The sequence below is a fragment of the Cyanistes caeruleus genome, chromosome 1 (assembly GCF_971803275.1).
Source record: "Cyanistes caeruleus chromosome 1, bCyaCae1.hap1.1, whole genome shotgun sequence".
NCBI lineage: Eukaryota > Metazoa > Chordata > Aves > Passeriformes > Paridae > Cyanistes > Cyanistes caeruleus.
Genome location: NC_141701.1, coordinates 2,974,408 through 2,994,134, shown reverse-complemented (window position 1 = coordinate 2,994,134; position 19,727 = coordinate 2,974,408). Strand labels below are relative to the sequence as shown.

Here is a 19,727-nt window from a genome sequence, read left to right as displayed (position 1 = left end):
TCTCCACTGAGTCTCAGAGGGCAGGGGTGGATATTGTGGATGAGGTTCAGTATTAATGACACTGCACTATGGACCAGCTGGGATGAAAGTGGTTTTTAATGGAGTGGTGGAGGCAAAACCCAGGGTAGAGGCAAATTCTTATCCAGCACCTCAAATCCCGTGTTCAGTTTTGGGCCGCTCACTCCAGGAAAGACCTTGAGGGGCTGGAGGGTGTCCAGAGAAGAGAACAGAGCTGGGGAAGGGTCTGGAACACCAGGAGCAGCTGAGGCATTGGGGGAGGCTCAGTCTGGAGAAAAGGAGGCTCAGGTGAGACCTCATCACTCTCTGCAGCTCCCTGAAATAGGGAGTGGTGTGGTGTGGTGAGGGCTGGAATCTGCTCCCGGGACAAAGGGAAATGGCCTCAAGCTGCACCAGGGGAGGTCCAGGTTGGATAAATGGAAGAATTTCATCCCTGAAAGGATGACCAGGCTTTGGAACAGGCTGCCTGGGGACGTGGTGCAGTCACCATCCCTGGAAATGCTCTGAAAACAAGCAGACCTGGCACTTTGTGATGGAGTTTAGTGGCCATGGAGGGGTTTGGTCGAAGGTTGGACTCGATCTTGGAGTTCTTTACCAACTTTAACGATTTTGGAAGAAATGCCAGGGACCTGTTTAAACTCATGGTTTATCAGCAGTGTTGACATGGCCAAGCCTTGGGGTCCCTGAGTGCAGCAGAGGGGAATTTTGGTACCTGGGCAGTGCCATGGCCATAAAACAAGAGGAGATTTGGATGATCAGAGATAACAGCTGCTGCTGGGTTGAAAAATACGCAAAGAAGTGACCTTGGTGCATTCCTTCGAGCAGCTGCTAACAAGCAAGCGCTTCATTCTGGCTGATGCCTTCTTGACAAAGAGAGAACTCAGGAAAACACCCAGGCTGCAAGGCAGGGTCTGGAGCAGGGTAATTGCACTTGAAAGTCAGCGCTGCAATAAATGGTTTATTGGATTAGCAAAGCAGAGGGTTGCTGCCTCTCACTCCCTCCCTCCCTAATCCAGACTGCACACGGAGTGACCTTATTTAATACACAGCAGCTGGTTATTGATCACACTCAGAGCTGGGCTTTAAAAACAAAACCTGCAAGGCAACAGAACAAAAAACAAACAAACAAAAAGTCATTTTTCTGATGTTCTTTGTTTTTTTTCTTTCTTTTCTCTTTTTCCCCCCCTTCTTTTGTGTCCGTGTGTGTGTGTGCAGCACTTTTAAGCCTTCTCTGTGCTCAATGGTTTTGTTCTCCCTTCCCAAGTGCCCCTGCTGAGAGTGTGGGAGCACTTTTGAGAGCCCTGGTGCCCCTTTCCCTTTAGTTCTCTGCTTCTGGCCTGGGCTTGGGAACCGTGTTGGAAGGTAGATCTGAAGAAAATCAGAACGAGTAACGGCCTTGGAGGTGTTTGGACCTGAGGAGATGGTCTAAAGAAACGTTGTGTTTCCTTTAGCAGAGGCAAGAAGTATGGTTCAGTGTTGCAAAAACAATTTTTTAAAAGGGTGAAAAAGAAAAAATATCCCTAAAAGCTGAGGGAAAAAAAAAAAAGAGCTGTTGGTTATTAAGAGGAGCCTAGCACACACTCCACAGATTGGTTGTCACAAATTCACTAGTGCCAACAGTTCTCATGAAATAGTACCTGAGACATAAGAATTCTGCCCTGTACTTAGCAGTGGAAATAGCTGTGATTATTGTTGTCACATCTGTCAGAAAATGCAGACTTTCTAATGGCAGTGATTTTATAGGTGGATCACAAAACCAGGCTGTAGAGAAGGGGGTGTGAATACCTGGAGAGCTGGAGAAAGGCCACAGCTGCCCCAAAACCTGTCTGGGAATGGAGAAAACCATCCCAGTCTCTGTTGGTGGCCAACTCCACCACCAGTGTTTGAGCTCTCCTGAAGGGATTGCTACAAAAAAAAATGAATGTTTTAATGTCAGGAACCTTTAAAATGAGTTTTAAATGTATTCAGCCAGTGTTTATTCCAGCATTTGTGTGCTCACACAGGCAGGGAGGAAGAATGAGACCATAAGGGATTTTCACCAGGGATAATTTAGTCTGAGTTTAATCTCTCTGGGCTTCCTGTGCCACTCCTGGGGAGAGAGAGGAGCTTCGTCCCCACTTAGAGAACCTCTTCTTTTATCTCTGCTGATCACAGAAACCACCCAAGAAGAGTTTGGCCCAAAGCCTTGTGTGAAATAATCTCTGTGCAAGTGTCCTGCTGGGGTGGAACAGAGCTGGGTGGCCAGAGCACAGGGAGGAGAGAGTGATTAGGAAGGTAACAACTCCACTAAGACAGGAAGGGATTGGGATTGCCCTTCCTCTGGGAATGGTTCCTGTTGGAAGCAGCGTTCCTGTTCTTTGGGCTGTGGATGGTAGAAAGTGCTGCTCAATAAAAGGCAGCAAAGTCCAGGCTCCAGTGAACACCCCAGATGAGCCCATCAGCTGTTTGTGGGTGTTTAGGAAGAAGCAGAAAAAGCTAAATTAAATGAAGGCATTATTCACTGTGATTATTTAATTAGCTGCCCTTTCATATGCACAGGCACCAATCTAAACCTGCTATGGAAATTCAATATATTAACAACCTCATGCCCCCAACCAGAAGGAACAAGGAGATAAATGTACCTACATCTGTGCCCACTGCTTGCAACTTTCTGCATAAACACACCCAACAGCAGCTACAGTTGTGTGTTTACAGTGGTCTTTTGGCCAGTTCTCTGTGATTCAGTGTCATTCATGTTTTTTCTGGTACAGTTTCCCATCAAATTCCTCAAGTCAATCTACTTTTTTTCTTTTTGCTGCCTATCTCTGCCTCTCTCTGTCTTTCTGCTTATCTGTTCTTTGTGGCTTATAGATTTGGGGATAAGCTGTAATTTTATTTTTTTTTTTTAAGGGTCGTGCACCTAATGCCTCTCCAGACCCACTTTATATTTGGTTCAGACATTGTCCTCACAGGATTTACACCATCCTTCCTGGAAGATATTTATCTGTGGACACAGGAGCTGATTTCCTTTGTGTCTAAAAGCTTCTGTGGGATGCCTTAGTCATTATTCTGGACGGGAACAATGACTTATGTCACTGTAATTAATGAAAAGACCAATCAATAGCCACTTGAAAGGGGGCCATGGGCCCACTGCTGCTGCTGTGTTGGTGCTCACCAGGATGTCTTTCTGCAGTGAGACTGAACAGAGAGCCACCAAAGCTAAGAAATGCTCTGTGGAGTCACCTGATCTCTCTCCCAGGCAGGGCAGGGCTGTAAAACCCCTCCTGGATGGGGCAAACCTCCCTCAGCAGTGTCCCCACCACACCCCAGGGATGACATTCCTGCTGGTTCTGGCAGTGGTTTCATGTCTTCTCTAGTGCCAGGCACAGCAGGGAGGTCTGGGGGATGTTTTGCAGACTCCTTCCCGTTTTCCAAGCCAGATCTGATGTGGCTGTGGATTTGTGCAGACCAGGGAGAGCACACAACCACTAAATTCTGGGAAGAAACGGGGCCAGTGCCAAGCTAATGTGGCTTCTGGGCTCCTAAAGAGCTGAACTGGGGGGGTTCCCACACTTCAGCTGCTAAAAATCCAAGGATGTGCTTTAGCAGATCCCCTCATACCAGCAGCCCTCAGTGGGCTGTTTCTGTGGTTGGTCCCATCCAGAAAAAGCTGGATCAGCTGGTGGGAATAATTGTCAGGATCCATCCCAAAGATGTTTTCAGCTCCAGAACAGGATCTGAGAGAAGGAATATCTCAGAGGCAGTCAGCCAGTTGGGTTCTTTTCAGGGCAGTTTGGGGGTCTGAGGAAACACCCAAGCTCAGGATTAACTTTGGGACATAAAAGAGTCCCATCCTACATCAGGGATGAAGCAACCAAAGAGTGGCCTCTGTCCTGGTCTCACCAGCAGCTCCCAGTCAGAGAAAACAAGTGACTTATCCCTGGCATTGCTTTAGGACAGAAGATAAGCAGGCACAGCCCCCACAGCCCTACTTCTTGCCTTCTACTGCACAACCCTGCCACCTTTTTTGTTTTGGAGCAAAAAGGCCAGGAGGGAAAAGAGCAATTTCTCAAAAAAAAACCCAAAAAAACAAAAAACCAACAACACAAACCAAACAAAAAACCCATGCAAAAAGAAGGAGGTGGAGACTGGGAGAGCAGTGCTGGTCTCTCATCCGTGGGTGCCAGAGAGGGACACCCCAAATCTGGCAAGACTTTCACCAACACAGTTCCACCCTCTCCAGCAGCACCAACAAGTCTCTGAGTTGTCCATTTCCCCCCGTTCCCCGCATCTGGAGTGGTACAGATGAGACTTTTAATTCCTGCTTGTCTTTCATTTCCCTTCCCAAACTGGGTATGGTTGGTTGGTTCCCTTTTCTCCTTCCTTTCTTTTTGGCTTCTCTTTCCCTTTCCTTTCGACGTTTGTGCTCATGAGCGAAGTGTTTTGTTTTGTTTCAGTCTTTTGGTTTTAATTGCAGTCAGATGGCAGTGCCCCTTTACGGCATGACGCTCAAATGTTCCAAGTGTGGAGTAGTTTCTTCTGCTGAAGTTTCGGCCACAGCCACCAGTAACGCCATGTTAGTTCCTCTAATTTCAACTTCTTTTCTTTCTTTCTTTTCCTTCCTTCTTTTCCTTCCTTCCTTCCTTCCTTCCTTCCTTCCTTCCTTCCTTCCTTCCTTCCTTCCTTCCTTCCTTCCTTCCTTCCTTCCTTCCTTCCTTCCTTCCTTCCTTCCTTCCTTCCTTCCTTCCTTCCTTCCTTCCTTCCTTCCTTCCTTCCTTCCTTCCTTCCTTCCTTCCTTCCTTCCTTCCTTCCTTCCTTCCTTCCTTCCTTCCTTCCTTCCTTCCTTCCTTCCTTCCTTCCTTCCTTCCTTCCTTCCTTCCTTCCTTCCTTCCTTCCTTCCTTCCTTCCTTCCTTCCTTCCTTCCTTCCTTCCTTCCTTCCTTCCTTCCTTCCTTCCTTCCTTCCTTCCTTCCTTCCTTCCTTCCTTCCTTCCTTCCTTCCTTCCTTCCTTCCTTCCTTCCTTCCTTCCTTCCTTCCTTCCTTCCTTCCTTCCTTCCTTCCTTCCTTCCTTCCTTCCTTCCTTCCTTCCTCCCTCCCTCCCTCCCTCCCTCCCTCCCTCCCTCCCTCCCTCCCTCCCTCCCTCCCTCCCTCCCTCCCTCCCTCCCTCCCTCCCTTCCCTCCCTCCCTTCCTTCCCTCCCTCCCTTCCCTCCCTTCCCTCCCTCCCTCCCTTCCCTCCCTCCCTCCCTCCCTCCCTCCCTCCCTCCCTCCATCCTTTCCTTCTCTCTTTCCTTCTTTTCTTTCTTTTCTTTCTTTCCACTTTTTTTCGTTTGTGTTTTGGTTTTGATTTTCGCTTTTCAGTTCCTTTTTTATTTCCCTCTTCCATTTCCCTGCACTCACCAGCCCGTGTTTGTTTTCTCTCCCCATCTCCCTGCCCACCTCCCCAACATCCCCCAGCTCTCCCCAACCTCATTCTCTGGGCCATGAGTAGAGCAGGGCTCCTGCAACACCCCTGGAGCTGATGGGCTGGATCCTGAAAAGTGCTTTTTGACATGCCTAGATTTAAGATTTAAGCATGTGAGCAGCCCATGGAAGACAAAGGGACTCTGCATTCATTGCAAGCCATGTTTAATTTGTTTAATTTGTTTAATTTGTTTAATGCCCCGTTCTTGGAGTTCTGGATTTAAAGCGGTGACTCCCAGTAATTCTGGTGCTAGACAGGGACTCCAAAACCCAGCTTTGTCAGCCACTTGAGCACCTGCTTGAGTGTTTTCCTCAGGGGCTGCAGAGCACTGAGTGTGGTTTAAGTGAGTTGATGAATCACTTCTGAGTGGGTTTTTTTTGAAATGCTGAAGTTGAGTTGAATACCTCGTAGGTCTGCAGGTCTGATTTGATAGGTGTTGACTGCCTCTTTCGGACCCCTGAAAGCACTTGGAATTAATTCTCAAAATCTTAAAATGTTTCATTGTTCTGAGTTGCAAAAGTCAGATGTTGTTAAATCTCTTCTTAGATGCTGCTGGAGTTAGCTTTAAAAAAATAATAATAATAATAATAAGGAAAGAGCTTTGTTCTGCTGGAGAAATAGTTGTTATTTATGTGGTTGGCTTTTTTTTTTCCCAAAGGTTAAGGTTAGAGAGAGAGCAATGAGGGAAGATTTGTATTTCTTCCTTCCCTTTTGGCAATTTTATTATCTGTATCACATCCAAGTGATGCTACACTTTGGTTTTGATGTCTAAATTAGTACATGCAAAACGTGTGAGGGAAACAGTCTCAGATCATTTGCAGTTTGAAAATTCCTACCTTTAATTAGTATGAACTAAAAGAGGCAGCCGAAATGTCAGATCTCAAAATGTAGAAAGATAAAAGAAAATCAGCTCAAGAACACCTGGAAGGTGTCCCTGCTCGTGGCAGGGGGTTGGAATGACATGTTCTTTAAGGCCCCTTCTAACCCAAACCATTTTATGATTCTGTGGTTTTCTCAGTGAAATGAAGAACTGAACAAAATTTGATTTATTTTTCATTGCTAAGGTCGTTCACTCACCTTTTGCAGCAGGGCCCAGCTGAGATGGTGAGATGGAATCGGTCCAGACGTGTGTACCACACGTCTGGAATGAGCAGCTCACTGCTTCTTGGATTCCTGTAACTGCAGAGCAATGTTAAACCAGCAGAAGATTCACTATTAATAAATTAAACTCTTAAATAGGAGAGGCTTTCTTTTCATAGTAAATTAATTTTAAAAGTTAAAACAGTCTCACGTCCCTCTCCAATAGTGTCTGACATTGGTTTGCGATAAATCACAAATTCTGATTCATCTCCAAATCAGGAGAAAAAAAAGATATGAAAGCCAGATCTCCTATTCATCCTGCTTCTGTAATTTAAGTGGATTGATAGAAATTGGAGGGCTCTTGTAGAAGGATTTTTTAGTGTTTGGTTTCTCAGCAGATTGGGTACCTCAGATGACAGTTTCCAGTATCAATTTTGTTGTTTGTCCTCAAGTGTCCCGTGCTCTTATCCTTGCTAAGGGAACACTGAGGAATACACAAATAACTTCACTCATTTCCCCTTGTGGTCCACTTCGTCCTGCAGCTGAACAATTCCTGGTTTTCCTCCTCCAAATTTCTTATAAATGAGGTTGCCAAAAAGGCAAAACTTTGATTATGCTTCATGTCACTTCCACCCTTCTGCTGGGCTCCCTCCTCCCTGAGTTTGCAGCAGTTTTGACGTTCAGTTTTGGAGTCCTGAAATGTGGATTAAATGCCATGAGGATTCCTGGCTCCTCCCTGACCTGGAATGAGCCATAATTTTTTATTGCAGAGCACATCAAGGGTGTTCCTGCCTTGTTGCTCATCGCCTCCCCAGCTTCCCTCCCGTAGGTTCCAGAGGTTTATTTCTAGGAAAGCATGGAGTGAGAAAGATCCTTTAGACCGTTTTTCTTGGCTTTTGGAAATCTTTGTGGTCAGAGAAGGAGATGTGTAAAGGAGGGAAAATAGGGTGAATTGATGGGAGAGAAAAGTGACACAAGTGGAAAAATAAGTGTTGGAAATGATGCGATTTCTTGACCTGGAGAATAATAAATGGAAATATTTGGATTTCTGTGACCTGTTAGGTGTTAGCTGGACTTGACAGGTGTGGGTTAAACGAATCCTTCTCTTTAGTCTCTGATGAAGAAGATCCTGGGCAGGTTTTGCCATTGGAGGACCTCTGTTCCCACATTTCCTCCTGTTTATTGCTGCCTGTAGGGCACCCTCAGGCTGCAAAATGTTGCCTTCTGATTAATTTGTCTTTGCTACCTGTGAAAATTATTTTATCTGAGATGCAAAATGTGTCTCAGGGGCTTGGCTTTTCTTGGTACTTGCTGTGAATGAGGGAATCCACTGCAGATACCAGGGAGTGCTAAGGGATGGATGGAGGATGGATGGATGGATGGATGGATGGATGGATGGATGGATGGAGGATGGATGGATGGATGGATGGATGGATGATGGATGGATGGATGGATGGATGATGGATGGATGGACGGATGATGGATGGATGGATGGATGGATGGATGGATGGATGGATGGATGATGGATGGATGGATGGACGGATGGATTAGTGGATGATGGATGGATGGATGATGGATGGATGGATGATGGATGGATGGATGGATGGATGGATGGATGGATGGATGGATGGATTAGTGGATGATGGATGGATGGATGATGGATGGATGATGGATGGATGGATGATGGATGGATGGATGGATGGATGGATGGATGATGGATGGATGGATGGATGGATGGATGGATGGATGGATGATGGAGGGATGGATGATGGAGGGATGGATGATGGATGGATGGATGGATGGATGGATGGATGGATGGATGGACGGATGGATGGAAGTTGATGCCCCATCCCTGAAAGTGTCCGAGGCCAGGTTGGACAGCGCTGTGAGCAACCTGGTCTAGTGGAAGGTGTCCCTGCCCATGGCAGAGGGTTGAAACTAAATGATCTTTAAGGTCCCTTCCAACCCAAACGATTCCATGATTTTATTAATTCTTGCCTAGCAGCTCATTGGAAATTTGGATTTTCAGGCTCTGACCAAGGGGAAGAGATTGGCCCAAGACTAAAAGCCTGGCATAGTGTATTTTTCCAGGCATCCCACCCAAGACCCAATATCAGGGGTTCTTTGTGACCCTTATCATCATCGTTCCTCTTAAATCCTTAGGAATTCACATGTCAAATCTCCCATATAAGAGTTTTGCCCTTTTTCTTGGCTCAGTATCCTTTTAGGGAGTCATGGATGTCAAATTTTCTGCCTGTATTGTAATTCCAGGATTAATGTGAGTCAGTGCTTCCATGTGTGGATGGTCTGGGAAGGAGACTGTTCCTCAAGAGGGTGTTATCCTCATGCTTGAAGGAATTTGAAATCCTATCCTTACCTGGGGATAATACCTGGATCCTGCAAGTCCTTATTGGACTCTGAGAGAACACTTCACTTAATTAAAGGTGAATAAGGAAGCAGTCTGGTCACAGCTGCCTCATCACCTGCCTCACAGATTGGTTTGGATTGGGAGGGACCCTTAAGTTCGTCTCATTCCAGACCCCCCACTACGAACACTTTCCACCAGACCAGGTGCTCAGGGCAATTTCAAGGCATTTGATTTCCTGTTCCCTTAATTTTATTACTTATATTGCAGCTGCTGGGAGTAGAATCGTCTTTTAGAGGAAAATAGAAATCACAGCAGGTGTTTCTCTTTTGTCTGTGAATGGGAAGAGCAAGCAGAGTTTCCCCTCTTTTCTAGTTACAGGTTTCCCATCTCGGTTATGTGGGCATTGAGTTACAGGGGATTTGCTCTGCGAGTGCCCTTAAAATTTGGACAACACTCTTGCTTTTGGGAGGAACAGTTTTTAAGTGATTAAAAAGTGTTTGAAGCCAGGTTGGATGGAGCTGTGAGCAGCCTGGTCTAACAAAAAGTGTCCCTGCTCATGGCAGTGGGGTGGAATTTGATTATTTTTAAGGTCCCTTCCAGCCCAAATCATTCCATGATTCTGTAATTCTGTGAATACAAGTCAGAGGAGCAGAGAAGCACGAGAGAATAAATAAATAATCCCTGTGCTGTGATTTTCCTGCAGCAGAAGCGCTGGTGTGTAAGGAGCCATCCATTATGTGCTGAGTCCAGCGACCAATTCCCTTTCCAGAGCTCCAATCCAGGAGCGGTTTTTGAATTATAAAGTGATTTTTTTTCCTTCTGATGCATCTTTAAGTTGCTGCTGCTCGGCCAGGGTTGAGTAATGAAAAGAATTGATCACTTTGCCCTTCCTAATGGCCCTTTACATCTTTATTGGCATGTCCTGTGTGTCCCCCTGCACTTGTCTTTTCTCAGGGTGCAGGACTCTTCATCTTTCTTCATGTAGATCTTTATCTCCAAACCCATTCTTTTTGCTCTTTCCATTGCTTTCCTCTAAGTGCAATCCATTTATTCTGCTTCTTTTGCAAAAGAAAAAGACTCCCCATGCTTCCAACCACATAAAGGACAAAACCACAGATAGATTTTTTAATTCTAGCCAAATCCTTGCTGCCAGAACAGGGTCTGGTGTGTGCTTTCATAAGGCTGATTGTTTCCCATGGTAGATCCCATGTTTTAGAGCACATTAGGAGTGGCTGAGGGAGCTGGGATGGTTTATCCTGGAGAAAAGGAGGATTGGGAGGACTTTATCACTCCCTGAAGGGAGGTTTGAGCCAGGTTGGGGTTGGTCTCCTGTCAAACAACAGAATGAAAGGAAATGGCCTGAGATTGCACCAGGGGAGATTCAGGTTGGATATTGGGGAAAATTTCTTCACTGAAAGGATGATCAAACATTGGCACAGGCTGTCCAGGGAAATGGTGGAGTCCCCATCCCTGGAAGGATTTAAAAGCTGTGTAAATGTGGCACTTGGGGACATGGTTTAGTGCTGGGAAAAGATTTGGACTCGATCTTGGAGGTCTTTTTCCAACCGTAGATGGGATGCTGCTGTCACTTGTCCTGAGGGCTGTCATAAATGGGATAAATAAGAGGATCTGCTAGCTAATTCCTTTGTCCCAAGCAATAAAAATAATGGATTTATTGATCATGGCTAATCCATGAAAAGCCATTAGGTGGTCACAGTGTCGTTCTATAACCATTGATCATTTCATGTCACATCCAGTGATAAGCACCCTAAAATGATATTTCTTAGGTCCTATAAGTAATTCTGGGATCTTTTAAGGATTCCCTGTGCCTCCTGAAGAAAGGGACAGGTGGGAAGGTGATAGAAGTATGAGTCCTGCTATGAATTCAGCTCACGGCAAGTAGAATTAAGGGCAGTCTCACAGAAAACCCACTTGTCTTTCCGTGAGTTTTCACCTGAAATTTCTGTCCTTACCAGATTTCTTTAATGGAACTTTTAGTTTGGAGTTTAATATTTCGAAAATCTAAGCAGAGCCCTGCAAGTGAAATTAGAGTGAGTTCCATTTCCTGTGACCTGTTGCCACCTGCTGCCTGAGAATAACGATGATGCATTTAAGTAGCAAGCAGAATTTCCATCAATTTTCTAAGGGATGAGTGCTGTTGAGAAGGCATCTGGAAGGTGAATCACAAAGAGAGCAGAACTCTGAGCTGGTGTAAGTCAGCACAACTTGAGAAAATCCTGATTTGATCCAGCTGAATATGCGGTCATCAGCTGGTCTGGAAGGGCAGATGATGTTTTTATCATCTGGTTGGAAGGGCAGAGCAAATTGACTCGAACAATTCATTCTTAAAGCCAGTTTGAAGCCAGTGGATTCAAATCTGACCATTTGCTGAAGAGAAACATAATTTACATATAATTTACCTTCTCAGCAGCATCCCTTAAAACCACAAATCCACATCTAAGTCTGGCACCCAGATCCAGATCACTGTCATCATGCGTCTGCAGCTCTTTTCAGAAATGGAAAACCAACCCAGATTTGGATGTTTGGTTCAGACCTGGGTCAGGTCCATTGCCAGGTTTCCTGTTGCACATTGGTGGCAGTAACATCCGCAGAATGGGTGTACCAAGAGTGTTTTGGAAGACCGAATAGTTCCAGGAAGCAGAGTTGTCTCTTGCAGACTTTTTCCAGAAGCTTTTATTGAATTTTATGGTTCCTCCTTGCTGCTGTAATTATTTTGTCTACTCAGCCATGTTGTTTTGGCTGATCCTTGAATGGAAGACACATCTAGAGAGGTTCCTTATCTACCAAATCTTAGCTTTCCATTCAGCTTTTCTGCCTCTCAGACCTTTTCTTTCATGCACTTGCTGCTTAGCCAGATTTATAAAGGCACCACCACAAATGATAGCAGAGAGAGATTTCAGTGTAATGAGGCAGATTTCAGAGAATTGGAATAAGTAATTTCGCTTTCAGAGTTGTTAGGTTGAGGGCTGTCTACTGGTTTTCTTTGGTATTTTGTAATAATACTTCAAAATCATAGTTCATATTGAGCATTAAAGAATAGCATTTGCCATCCAAGATAAAATTACAAGGTATCAGATTATGTCATGGCCTTTACCTTGCACAGACGTCTCATAATGCTTGTTGTAATTAAGAAGAAAAATAATTCCATTTCCCTGCTCCTTTAGGTAAATTAAATTCCTTAATAATTCCACAATGGAACAGATCCGAGTGTGGGCAGGCTGTAGGAATATTTGCAAACAGGGTCTCATTCTGACTGTAAAAATAAACTGTCACTTCAGTATGTGGTCATTGCAGAACTGATGTATCAATCCTTGAAAAACCCTTAATGAAGCCAGGGCGTTCTATCTTGATGTCCAAACCTGTATCCAAGCTCCAGCTTTGTTCAGGTAAAACTCTCCCTGAGGTCTGTGAGGTAACCAGCAAGTAAACATAAAACCCTTGGTCATAGATCAGGAAATGGTGAGCAAGTCCAATGTAAGTACTGCAAAACGTGTTTCATGGTATCTGTCCTGTAATTTCTTGTCTTGCCTGTATTTGTTTGTATTTGGAGGTTTTCTTGTAGTTCCACTTGTTATTCGAGGCCTTCTCTGGTTTGTTAGGTAAAAACCCACAGAGAAACTCTTCTCTCACTTTCCCAAACAGATGGGATGAGTGACAGCTTAAAATCTCTCTAGCCAGCTGTTAAAATCGTTTTGGGATCTTTTTTTTTGGTTGGATAGATGGATGCCTAAAGAGTCCTTGGGAAAAGAGCTGCTTTCCCATTTGCAGGGCCATCATTCCCAGCTAAAGTGGAGATTCATTCCTGGGGCAGCAGCACAGAAAACCTGTTTTGTCCGGCTTTCTGTCTTGTGGATGGAGATGTGGCTTGAATCTCAAATTAATGTCCACACAAGAATAAACTTACAAGAATTGTCAAACAAGGAACAAAAAGCTTTGTTCTGTTTTTTTCCCAAAGCATCGTCTTGGGGAGATCGCACAAAAAAGCTGAAAATTCTCTGACCACAGGGAAATGAGGCCAGGTTTTAGTTCTCAGTGTCGTGGAGGCCATCATGTGTAGATTAAAAGAGAAATACAAATATTTCAGTCTGCACATCAGCTCTGCCTGTCCGTTTGAGTCACTGGAAAGCGTGACACGTCCCAGTGTTGGTGTCTTCCATGTGCTGTGGAAGTCCAAGTGTCTGTGACCCGAGTGCCGACAGCCATCGTGACAGACCAGTCTCTGCTGCAACTGTTCCCCTCCCCCTTGGCAACCTGCAGTGATTGTATTTTGTCTCCTTCCCGTGGGAAAAGCCATGGTGGTGGATTAGGGGCAGAGTGGGAAGGGCGTGGAAGGGGGAGGGAGGGATCCGCATCCTTCCTCCCCACCTCCAGTTTTATGCATGACTGCACCGTTGGGAAGTTGTCCCCATGGCTGGGTAGCGTGAGTGTGCAAAGCCTTTTCCTGCTTCCCTGGGACAAGGGCTCAGGAAAGGTCTCCCACACGGAAATGTTGGCTGGAGAAACCCTCCACAGCCCAGTGGGATGGGGAGGCTGAATTAAAACCCCACCTGGGAGTGGGTGAGGTGGAGCTGAGCTCTCTTTCCCTCTCCCTTGACAGGGCATCCCTCTGGAGCTCCTGTGTGGTCCTGCCCCTGCTGGCTCTCACCTGGATGTCTGCAGTCCTGGCCATCACCGACCGGCGCTCGGCGCTTTTCCAGATCCTTTTTGCAGTCTTCGACTCCTTGGAGGGATTTGTCATCGTCATGGTCCACTGCATCCTCAGGCGGGAGGTGAGAGGGAGGAGTCATTATCTGTTATATAATTAACATTATTTCCCGTAAAAATCACCTGGAAAATTGCCCAGCCAGTCTGGTAACTTCTCTAACCCTACACATTTTTTCCACTGGGGAGATGTTGACCACAAAAATGACCATTTTTGATCAGAGGGAAGGGTGAATCAGGGTAGAGTTTGGTGGGAAGCCTGAGATGGGATAACATGTCAGGCTTTGCTTGTTTACCACCAAAATTCCCATTTCCAGACTGCTCACAACCCCACCTCCAATAATGCCACCTTAAGGAAGTAATTTGTGTGATTTCAAGAGAGGCGAGATGCACTGAGATTTGCAGGATGAAATCTGTGCTGGCATTAACACCTTGATATTCCAGCTAGGAAGTGCAGCCAGCAATAATCAGGCAAGGAAATTGAGGAAATTCTCTTCAGCTTCCCTGTGGAGATTTAAAATGGTGAATCATATCAGAGAAGAAAAGGACGAATCTTTTATGTTTCTTTTATTCTTTTCATCCTACAGAGTGGAGAGACTATTAATAACAGAGACAGGAAGGGACTTTTTTTTCAATCCTCATTTTATCTTCTTACAGTTCCTTTAAATTAAGTAAAACAGATTAATTTCTTATGAAAATTAATGAAATTATGGCCAATGAAATCAATAGAATTACACCACTGGCTTGGCTGAGACTCCTTCCAGTAATTGCATTATGAATATGAGTCTGCATTTAACTCACATTGCAGTCACCCGGATTTTTGGTTTTTTCCAGTTATTTCAGTGAGTTTGGATCAGATTTATATTACAGCATCATAATCAGACTTTGTAGACACCAATACAATGATTAATGCGGGAGCATCCATTGTAAACATATTGCAAGCTGCAAAATAAAGGACATTTTTATTCCTGACTGTATAAATCAAGGAAATAGAAACGACCTAGGCAGTGACCCAGGATTTCTGGAAAACCTCTGAGTTACTCTTCAGTGTGTGAAATATGTAACACATAAACCATGTGAAAGAAATGCCTGGATGCTGCTAAAGCAGGGCCCGTGTCCTTTTGATCTAACAGCAGCTGTTTTTATTTTGGATTTCAGCAGGATTTGATGTGGTTTGGTCGGTCTGGCTCTGATCTTTGCTGATCTGTCCCTGCAGGTCCAGGATGCTGTGAAGTGCCGGGTTGTGGATCGTCAGGAGGAAGGGAATGGAGACTCAGGGGGGTCATTTCAGAACGGACACGCTCAGCTAATGGTAGGGAAATCTCCCACTTCCCCTTTAGTAGGGGGTTTATGGGAATTTTTAACTAATAACTGGCAAACAGAAGGCTCTGTCCATCACAGATCCTGAATTCACCGTTCTTAATTCCTTTAAACTTTCACTTGAAGAAGCACAGCACTTAAAATGGACGTTTTCACACAAATCCAGGGTGTTGAGTTGTAATTTTAAGGTTCTCAAACTCGCACACCAGGTTTTGCAGAGGTCTTGATGAGATTCTTTCTTTCCCAGAAAAATAAAGAACCACAATACACCTCCCATGTCTTCCAGACCTTTTCATCCCCATCAAGCTGCCTTGTCCTAGCTGGAGCTAGGAAGTAGTAGTTTAATACTGTTTTAATCACAGTCTGATGGGTTATTATCATAAAAATGCTGTCTCAGAGGGCTTTTTTTTTTCTCTCAGAAGCACACTTCACTTCACTGGAAATAGTTTAAGCTCTGCAAATTGTGGTCCTGTTGTTTAAGTCCTTTGCAAACAGTAAAGGAATAAGCTGTGGGGCTTTGCCCTGCATCTGCTCCACTGTTATGAGGTAGTTGATGCAAGAAACGTTTCGTTTCAGAGGTTAAGATAAAGATATCAGGAGAATCAGAGGATTTGAGCAACTTCCAAAAGCTCCTGGTTAAAATTAGAACTACAGCACAACCCAGTGATGTTTTTTTTTCCCATCACTCCTGTGCTGAGCAATTTCTGCCTGGGTACGAGGCCTCATTTCAAACAGCACAATCTTGGAGTCAGGACATCAGCAGAGGTTTAATTCCACCACACCTCGGTGGTGTTTGCTAAAAACAGGTGCCTCATTGCTCATGTAAATGCAGAGTCTTCTCATTTTCAGAGAGGTTCTCACTCTGCCTAATTTGGGTGATTATTGCATGCCTGGTGCTTTGGCTTCTTCAATAATAGACACCGTAATCACACCCAGTCTCAATCCTCTTTTCCATAAGTTAACACCCAGAGCTTTTTTATTCTCCCCCTGTAAATCACATCCCTTCAAATTATTTATGTAACCCCCTCCAGGTTCTCAGCATCCTGGAAAGAAAGTGGATCCTGTTTTTGTCAGTCTGTCGTCGCCGCCACAAGTTTCAGGGATTTGCTTCTCCGTACAACTCCACATTTCCATTCATTATCATCCACCTTGCAAAATTCCGAGTCAGCTACGAGATTTTTAGCAATGTTGCATTTCCTCCTGCGCTGCTGATGGGTGTGTGGGGGAGCAGGGAGCTTACAATCACTTTCCTCACATTCCAGCACAAAAAGCTGCGGAATCTGGCTGTGAGTGATGACTCCTCACTGGTATTTTTAGCGGGGTGCAATGTTATTTTGTTGTAAAATCACCAGAGAAATCAAAAGCTTTTGCAGGATAGCATTTTTGCTGTTACATTCTCCATTTATCTCCAAATCTGCCCAGCTAGTGAAAGGGAGCTTAGCTGAGTAGGTTTTCCCCACAAAATCTTGTTGACTGGTATTAAATATAAATATATTTCATATTTCTGTCTTTCATTTGTTTATCAGCAGAACCTAGTGCAGGGTGTTCAGCTGCATTTTTCTGGAACTCCTATCATGAAAATGAGATTATATTTCTGTGTGTCATCCCATTTTCCCATTCGAATGTTAGTTCAGTCGTATTTCTCTTCTGTTCTTTTCAGATTTGTTTGATATCCCAAAGAATTTACTGGGAAATTAACATCAGGATGGCTGAGATAGTTCAAAAACACTTGGCTCTCAACCTGCTAATATTAAAGTGTTTATCCCAGGGGGATGGGGATTTTTCCCACATTCTTCTCAGTATTAAAATGGATTTAATTTCATCACATTAATACAGTTATGTTAAATGTCTTTCTGAAACGATACCAGAAATAATCAGCGAACTCTTCTACCTTTTGCCAGTGTGCAGCTTCCCCATTACTCCATGAAAGCTCACGGCCTGCTGTGACTCAGTTTATCCAGTTCTTTGAAATGTTATCTGCTCAAAGCTTCAGAAAAAGGATTAACTCCTCCTGGGAGAAGAAAGGAGTTCCCTTTGGCTGCACAGACCACTTGAAAAAGTTATTCAGCCTTTGTGCCTGTGGGAGCTATTGATTTTATATGTTAAGAGTTTCAGAAGCAGAGACTTGTTCCCACTTCATGTGACTTGGTGACAGATCACAAGAAGGCCCAGTGGGGGTGGAGCATTCCCAGCAGGGTCCCCAAATCTCTTTAATAAAAGGTGGGGAATCCACTTAAACTTATATCCCAAACAGTTTGGGCCAGGAACCTGTTCCCTGTTTTTTTAGGAGTGTGCATAAATGTATTCCAGCAAAATATTTTAATCTGCAGCCCAGGAATAAGTGAATGGATGAGCAGGTGAAGCCCAGTTGAAAAGCAATCTTCCAGCTTTATCAGTGATAAAATTCAAAAGCCAACAGGCATAAAAACGTGGCATGTTTTCCATGTTTGAAAATCCAAACAAAACCTCTCTCCTGGCAAAGGCTGTGCCCACCTCACTAATTAAAGTGGGGATGTTGCATTTTCCAAGTTTTCCTGTCCTTCACCACCCACTTTTGAGCACATCCTCTGTGTTCTCTGTCTTTCAGACCGATTTCGAGAAGGACGTGGACATGGCTTGTAGATCAGGTGAGCACATCACAGGTGAGAATCAGCAAGTGACCTGGTTTGGGGATTGAACTAGGCCATTTTTTTTTTCACCCCCCTTTCTGTTTCCTTCGTTTGTGTCTCGGTGCCTTGCATGTCCTCACGTGGGTTGCCTTTCCTTTCCTTTCCTTTCAACCCTGGCCAAAAGAAAGCAACACCCTGAACTCTCCCTTTGCTTTTCCTATTTTCCCGTAGCTCTTTTGGCATTTTAACTGAGATCAAACCTTGCCTCTGAGGAGTTGTTTTTTGCCACGAAACAGGGTGGCAGAGAAGAGCATTGAGGAAGAAGAGATGGGATCCATCTCTTCCTACTGCGATCCTTCTTTGTTCCAGCAACAAGGGGAACGCCAGCCTCAGGCAGCTCTGTGCTCATGAAGGGTGTCTTTGTAAAAAAGTCTGGAATCTGGAGAGCCTTCCCACCACCCCACCTGGCTCCAGGCTCCTCTATGCACCTGGAAGTGGTTGGATCTCTCCTCTTGTGCCTGCTCCTTTCTTCTGTGTGTTCATCACACAGGCTCCTTTGGATCCAGAGGATGTGCATGAGTTGACAGCCCCTTTTCCCAGTAATTCCAGGGGTGTCTGTGCTGCCTGGATTCTCCCTGGCTGTGCTCCTCTCTGCAGGTCTCGTCCTCTCCTCATCCTGGCATGCCTGACTTGGCTGAGGTTATTTTTCTTACCTTTTATAGATACTGAGGCTTTCATTTTCCCAGACTTCTCCCTTCTGCCAAGCAAGAGAAATACCAGCTTGCTTGGAAATTACATAATTCATATCTCCCAAACCAGGATCTCCCCAAGCCAAGGACAGCACATTCTGTGTTCAGTTACCACTATGGCAAAGCTTCTTTGTCTTTTTATTCATCTTTCTTTCTTGCCTTCCTCCTTTCCTTTTGTCTTGTCTTCTTTCCTTCTTTCTCTTGTTTTTTCCCTGCCCTGCTTTTTTTTTCATTCTCCCCTCCTCTCTCTCTCTTTCTATAAACATCTACCTGTCCTTTTCATTTATCTCTTTCTTTATCTCATCTATCATTTATTTACCTGCTTCTAATGTATTTATCTATAATTCATCTCTTTCGTTCTGTCTCGCAATCACTTATTTATCTCTGTCCTCAGCTGTCTGTCTTGCTGTACCTGTTATTTATGTATTTCTATCTGTCAACATTTGTCCCTGTCACTGTGTTTCTGTGTATTGTCTGTCACTGTCACTATCATTTATCTGTCTAATATCTATCTATATCTTATTTATCTTTTCCTGTCCTTCTCTCTGCCTCACTCCCTCTCCCTGTGCTTATCACAGTCACAGTATATTTATCTCACTTACCCCTGTGATATCTTATTTCATGGTCTCTTTCTGTCCATTTATCTCTTTTCAGGGTCTGTCCATTTTTTTTTTCTTTCTGCTTTTCTGTCTCACACTCTCTAATCTAATTTCTAGCTGTCAGCCTCTCCTCATTTGTCTTCCTCCTTCTCTTCTGACACCAAATATCTCAGTCCCAAAAAATCGTGTGTGAAAATTGTGTGTGTGGGGCCATGTCTGAGTCGAGGGGATGCTCAGGGAACATTCACCAGGCACAGTCAGCTGTAAACCACTGCAGATCTCAGATTCCTCCTCTAGAGGAGCCTTTCTGGATCTGCCACCCCACCTCTTAATCCCAAATAGAGTTTCCCAGAAAAAAGGGAGAGAGCTGATTTGTTTCACGTGATTTCAGGACGGGAGCCCCTGGATCAGCAGCTTGCCAACAGCCTAAGCTTCCCCTCCTTTGCCAGCATCCAGCTCTACAATTTGTATTTGTTTGCCTGGAGATTCTCCTCCCCTCACAAAGTGCTATTAGGCTGTGCCAAGATAAGTGGTTAATAATAAACCTCATTTCAGAGACCTTTTGGAGTGGTGCATCATCCCACGCACTCTGCTTACTGAATAATAAAAAACAGGAACCTGTCCAATGGTTTCTGGCCATCATTTCTCCTGGAGGCACCATCTCCCCTCCTGTGGTGGACTGGAGATGTGGCTGAGACCACTCAGAACCCCCCCAACATTGATCCCCGGGTAGGATTTGCTCCAGGACTCGGTGCTGAAGGCTCACTCCTCTCCATGCTTGGAGATTGCTAAGTGAAAACCTCTCCAGACCTATTTTCTGCA

The 19,727-nt window shown here is 44.6% G+C and overlaps 1 protein-coding gene across 5 annotated transcripts in view; it reads left to right on the top strand.

The window, feature by feature from the left end:
• The window catches only part of ADGRB1 (adhesion G protein-coupled receptor B1), a 200,484-nt gene that overhangs the window by 162,130 nt on the left and 18,627 nt on the right, over positions 1–19,727 (top strand). For 3 of the 5 annotated variants that reach the window (XM_086876928.1, XM_086876917.1, XM_086876918.1), the window contains 4 exons: positions 4,475–4,573; positions 13,525–13,696; positions 14,845–14,940; positions 17,536–17,590. In XM_086876928.1, the coding sequence (XP_086733054.1) occupies positions 4,475–4,573; positions 13,525–13,696; positions 14,845–14,940; positions 17,536–17,590 (422 nt within the window). The remainder of the gene's footprint in view (positions 1–4,474; positions 4,574–13,524; positions 13,697–14,844; positions 14,941–17,535; positions 17,591–19,727) is intronic. The other 2 variants (XM_086876939.1, XM_086876950.1) reach the window with 1 other exon arrangement.